This window comes from Coregonus lavaretus (assembly GCF_964263955.1).
Source record: "Coregonus lavaretus genome assembly, chromosome: 15".
NCBI lineage: Eukaryota > Metazoa > Chordata > Actinopteri > Salmoniformes > Salmonidae > Coregonus > Coregonus lavaretus.
Window position 1 is genome coordinate 6,583,379 of NC_140002.1, and position 5,798 is coordinate 6,589,176.

The 5,798-nt window shown below is 41.0% G+C and overlaps 1 protein-coding gene across 1 annotated transcript; it reads left to right on the top strand.

The window, feature by feature from the left end:
• Positions 1–1,418: 1,418 nt before the first annotated feature.
• Positions 1,419–5,306, top strand: slc22a4 (solute carrier family 22 member 4; the record flags this gene model as incomplete). The annotated part of the gene is made up of 10 exons (XM_084178968.1): positions 1,419–1,811; positions 2,237–2,340; positions 2,423–2,577; positions 2,663–2,834; positions 3,012–3,138; positions 3,892–3,992; positions 4,258–4,472; positions 4,565–4,747; positions 5,003–5,138; positions 5,231–5,306. 10 exons carry the CDS (start codon positions 1,419–1,421, stop codon positions 5,304–5,306), a joined length of 1,662 nt encoding a protein of 553 aa, XP_084035094.1.
• Between the last annotated feature and the right edge of the window lie 492 nt (positions 5,307–5,798).

Here is a 5,798-nt window from a genome sequence, read left to right on the forward strand (position 1 = left end):
GGCGCAGGAGGGTAAATCACAGAATAACAGGCTTTAATCTGCAAAAATACAGGTTTACGCAGAAATGCGTCAAACACACTCCAGGCCACAAAACAGGCGCACTGGAAAATACAAGGCACACGGGAAATTCTCCCGTCGATAAAAAATACATGAGCTCCACGAGCTTCACTAACCTCCACAAATAAACAATCACCCACAAGGACAAGGGAGTAGAGGGAACACTTATACACATACTAATTAGGGGATTAGAACCAGGTGTGTATGATTGACAAGACAAGACAATTGTGATGATGATTGGGGCGGCAGTGGTTAGTACTCCGGTGACGACGAACGCCGAAGCCTGCCCGAACAAGGAGGGGAGGCAGCCTCGGTCGAAGTCATGACAACTACACTACTTTGATACTCATCAGTAGTGAATAAGAAGTGAGTATAAGCAATGCCCACTGAACACAGAGACAAGACCGAGACACTCAATATGTGGTCTCGAGAGTATTACAACACTGCCTCAATACCACACCAGTGTACTGGTCGCCGGCTTATTGACTCATCGCGCAGCCCAATCAGCCACTCAAAATGGTTTTAAATGGCAACAAATCTGCCCAATTAGCTGATTCGCTTTCCATACACCCACTCCTTTCGACACACCCACCCGCCCATTCTCTGTCGCCATATTGGGCTGGAGCTACCCATACTTGAACAAATCTGGCGCTGTCAGACTTATAGTTTTTTGTTTTAATACATAAAAACTTAAATAAAAACATAAAATGATGCCATTTAGTGTCAGCTTAAGAGGTTGCTGTCAAACAGGCTGCTTATAATGCATAAGTAACTCATCGGCTCAATCGGATCCTAACGCACACTCACTTGTCTGTTACTTTTACAGAGCAAACTCTGATGTGTGAGTCTTAGCCAATCATTAACTAGGTATGGGAAGGTGTGTATGGGGAAAAAATGCATGCACTAACTGTATAGTCGCTCTGGATAAGAGCGTCTGCTAAATGACTAAAATGTAAAATGTAAAATGTGTGATAAGGCTACAGTTAGTGTCGTTGAGGTGGGCCGCTCTGGCCCCCTTCCCAGATGTTTTATCCTTCTTCAACTGTTGTCCTCACATCAATGTTGAGTTCCACCACCAGCAGACAGTGAGATCCTATAATAATTAACTCTCACTTTTAATGACCTCCCAATACATTACCAATACAGAGTGGGGGCAATTCAAGATGCATTGATACAATGTTATCTACCTGCTTTCAAGAAGGGTTGGTGCATGAAAGGCGAGAGCTCTGATGTTTGTTGCTGGTGTCAATTTAGGTGACAGATGCTGTCCAACAACACTACAACAACGTCTGGAGCAGCTATACAGTACAGGCAAGTGAATAAGTTACTGGACTCAAAGGTCAACTGAACACAGCAGCAACATGAGAGATTACGATGGAATCACATCTTTCTTGGGAACATGGGGACCCTTTCAGCGGACAATCTTCTTGGCATTGGCCATCAGCATTCTGCCCAATGGGTTTACTGGTATTTATATAGTGTTTGTAGGTGATACACCGCCACATGAATGCTATGTTCCTGAGGAGTATAATATCAGTGAGATGTGGAGAAATGTGACCATCCCAATGGAGACAATATCTGGTTCATCTCAGCTTAGCTCTTGCTCAAGGCTCAAACTGGAGACAGTTAGAAACTACTCTAGCCTAAATATAATTCCAAATGTGGATGTCAACGTGAGTGATATTGAGCTGGAAAGTTGCTTGGACGGTTGGAAATACAGCAAAGAGGTCTACCAGTCAACATTTGTCACTGAGGTGAGAAATGTATTGCAAATCACTGCAAACATTATTAGCTATTACCAAAGACCTAAAGAATTCTATATGATAAAAAGAGTATGAAAATCAAATATGTGAATGATGAACTTTAAATGCTTACACAAACACTTTGGACTGCACTGTTGGTTTACCCAAACCCTTACAACAACACATTGCAGTTACAGTACAGTACATTGTCGTTATGTTGTAGTTGTACTGCAATTACTGCATCCAGAAACAAACTGCTGTGTCACTTTGCTGTCTAATGCCGTAATTTAGCAATTCAACTGTGTTTATTTTGCAGTTATACTGCAATTACTGGCTTTTTAAAATAACACAGTAACTGCACTCTAACTGCAGTTTCACTTTTTGTAAAAGGAGTGAAGGGGCATTTGTGTAAATGAGGAAATATGTGTATTTTGCAGTGGGATGTGGTGTGTGACAATGCATACAAAGTTCCCTTGACGACTTCAATTCACTACTTTGGTGCGCTGGTGGGAACGTTCATCTCTGGCCAGATGTCTGACAGGTCTGTACTGTATACTGTGTACCTCAGTCCTGATGGAGAATCGTGTGAGACAGTGTGACCTTACATATTTTTTCATCAACAGGTTTGGAAGAAAGCCAGCACTCTTTACTATGATGATAATCCAGAGTGTGGCCACTTTCGCCCAAATATTCTCCCCAAACTGGGAGGCATTCAGTATTTTTTTCTTCTTTGCTGGTGCTGGATCAATCTCCAACTATGTCATAGCGTATGTTCTTGGTAGGTTGAAAATAAGCATGACTTGTGTCTACAGTATCTCTTGTACATTTGGTCAATTTACTGAACTTGCTTATCTGTTCATCAGGGACAGAAATACTGAGCCCTGGAGCTCGTGTGGTGTTCTCCGCTCTCGGAGTGTTCCTGAGCTCTGCGATTGGCTACATGTTCATGCCGGCTGTGGCATACTTCATCCGTGAGTGGAGGTGGTTGCTGGTGCCCATGGCAGGCTCTGGAATCATATACCTCCCCTTATGGTGGTAAACACAATTTATCCCCACAGGAATATGTTTGCCACAAAACCTTCTACTATGTTAATGCTCTGTGTCCTCTTCTTTTAGCAAGGTACTTCTTATCTATGTCAAATAGAAACATTAGCCTGATTTCACATAGGGCTTCAGTAACGTTTATATAACTGTGCATATGTATTGGTATAGGTTCATCCCAGAGTCTCCAAGATGGCTGCTCTCTCAGGGAAGAGTGCAGGAGGCTGAGGCCATACTGAGAGACGCTGCCAGGAGGAACAGAGTCACAGCACCAGAGGTCATCTTCACTCCCTCAGAGGTAAGCTAGCTTACTTAGCTACAGTTTATCTTACATGATTTAATAAAATAAACCTTCCTAGGGATATGGAGTAACAAAAACCATCTGCAGAGGAATTACAAAAAAAAATTCTGTCTTTGATTCACATGTAGAAATGTAAATATATTTTTTGGTACCTATCCAGTTGAAGTCAAAGTCCTTTTTGCTGCTGCTACAATACATATACTGAATGAAGTTGATCAATAACCATTGGTAAATCATTGGAGAGACTAATGCATTGGGCTCCCGAGTGGCGCAGCGGTCTAAGGCACTGCATCTCAGTGCTTGGGGTGTCACTACAGACCCCCTGGTTCGATTCCAGGCTGTATCACAACCGGCCATGATTGGGAGTCCCATAGGGTGGCGCACAATTGGTCCAGGTTTGGCCGGTGTAGGCCGTCATTGAAAATAAGAATTTGTTCTCAACTGACTTGCCTAGTTAAATAAAGGTAAAATAAAAATTGCATTCCTGTTTTATGGTGTCATTCATCAGAATACTTGACCGCTCACTCTGACCTGGCTCTAGTTGAGGTTTCTGAAGTGTTATCTTTTAACCAATGCATTGTAGCACTGCAGAATAATGAAAGTGAGACAGTGGACTCTGTGCTTATGGAGTTGAAAGAGAGACACAGGGAATAAAATACAGGGGCAATCTACTCTTAGGAATTTCATCCATTATGCATTTTGCTCTTCTAAATGGTGTATCCTAATGATGACCTACCCACTTATCTCCAGGTAGAAGATTCTCTGGCCATGAAGGACAAGAAACACAACATTCTGGATGTCATGAGGAGCTGCAACATGCTTTCAATTATAATTCTGTGTTCCCTTCTGTGGTAAATCTTAGCATCTGAATCTGTTAACACAAGTCCTACACAATCTAAAAGGAAAACTCCACCCAAAAACTATGTTGTTGACATAGTCCCAAAATGTTTTGTTTTTGGTACTATGTCAACAATGGACTAATGAAACAAATACCAAAAGATCGTTTTTGGGTGGAATTGTCATTTAATGACTCTGAATTTTACTTTGAATATGACTTTGTTTGTTACTGTTCATCTAATTCATTCGGCTCTGTATGTTTGATTTCCCTCTCTGCAGGATTATTATCACGTGTGGCTACTTCGCCCTGCTTTTGAACACCTCCAACCTCAATGGAAATCCCTATATCAACTGCTTCCTGTCTGGAGCTGCGGAAGTGCCAGCCTATTTCATTGCCCTGCTGCTGCTCAGATACTGTTCCAGAAGGTTCTGCCAGTCCTCCACTCTCTTCCTAGGGGGAGCTGTTATTCTCTTCATTAACATGGTCCCAACAGGTAAAATTAATTGACCATCACAGAGGGAGTCTCATTTACAGATCTATATAGACGTCACCTAATGTACACCTTGTTGTCTCTCTATATTTCAGATCTCCCAGGAGTGGCTGTCTTCCTGGAGATGGTAGGGAAGTTTGGCATCACGGCAGCGTTCTGTGTAGTGTACGCCGTCACGTCGGAGCTCTTCCCCACCGTGGTGAGGAACATGGCCATGGGGACGTGCTCCATGGCAGCACGAATCGGAACCATCATCTCACCCTTCATCATCTACCTTGGTAAGACCAATCAATCAGTTGATCAATAAATCAGTTCATCAATCAATCAGTTCATTAATCAATCATCAATGTCAATATTGGACTGTTAAAGTATATATCCAATCTTGTAAGACCTGGATCACTATCCCTTTCTTTGTTCTGTAGAGATAAACAAGATTGAGTGGATGTAATCGACAATGTCTCTCACTGTTAATTTGGTTTGCTGATGTTCTGACCTCTCCCTTGATATTGAAAATGTCTCTTTTTTATTTGCAGGAAATTACAACAAATACCTACCATACATATTGATTGGTAGCCTTGCAATACTTGGGGGTCTGTTCTGCTTCATTTTACCTGAGAGTTATGGCAAGGTTTTGCCAGAGACCATCTCACAGATGCAGCATATCAAAGGGTGAGTTTGACTGTCCGTCCGTCTCTACGTACCTTCATGCATCCATCTTGATGAAGAATTGTTTCAAACATGTGTTTTCATCTGTTCTACAGGTGTCGATGCAACACAGACCAAGACACCGAAAACGTAGTTAGCAAATCAGAGTTTCGGAAGGAATCTAAATTGTAAATCTTGTACTTTTTTCTACTAAGCTAACATATGGAATTGTTTAAGATGATCATACCATGGATCATTTAGCTATTTGATTTTGAATTTTAGGACCCCTTTAGGTATAAAAAATATATATAAAAAAGTTAGTTGATAAAATATTGAATTTGGCCTTTACTACTATAGCCCATTGAAACACATTGTATAACACATTCATAAATGGCAAAAAAGACAGTCAAAAAATAAATAATAAGGAATAAAGTTTTGAAGTGTCTGTCCTATATCTAGGAGATATAAGAAAACTCAGGAAATATTTTGTTTTTTTTACACATATTTAACCCCTTATTTTTGTTGACACAAAACTACCTCTATACTTCCATCCATTTGTATTTTTTCTTTTCTTTTTTCTTTTCTTTTATTTCACCTTTATTTAACCAGGTAAGCCAGTTCAGAACAAGTTCTCATTTACAACTGCGACCTGGCCAAGATAAAGCAAAGCAGTGCGATAAAAAC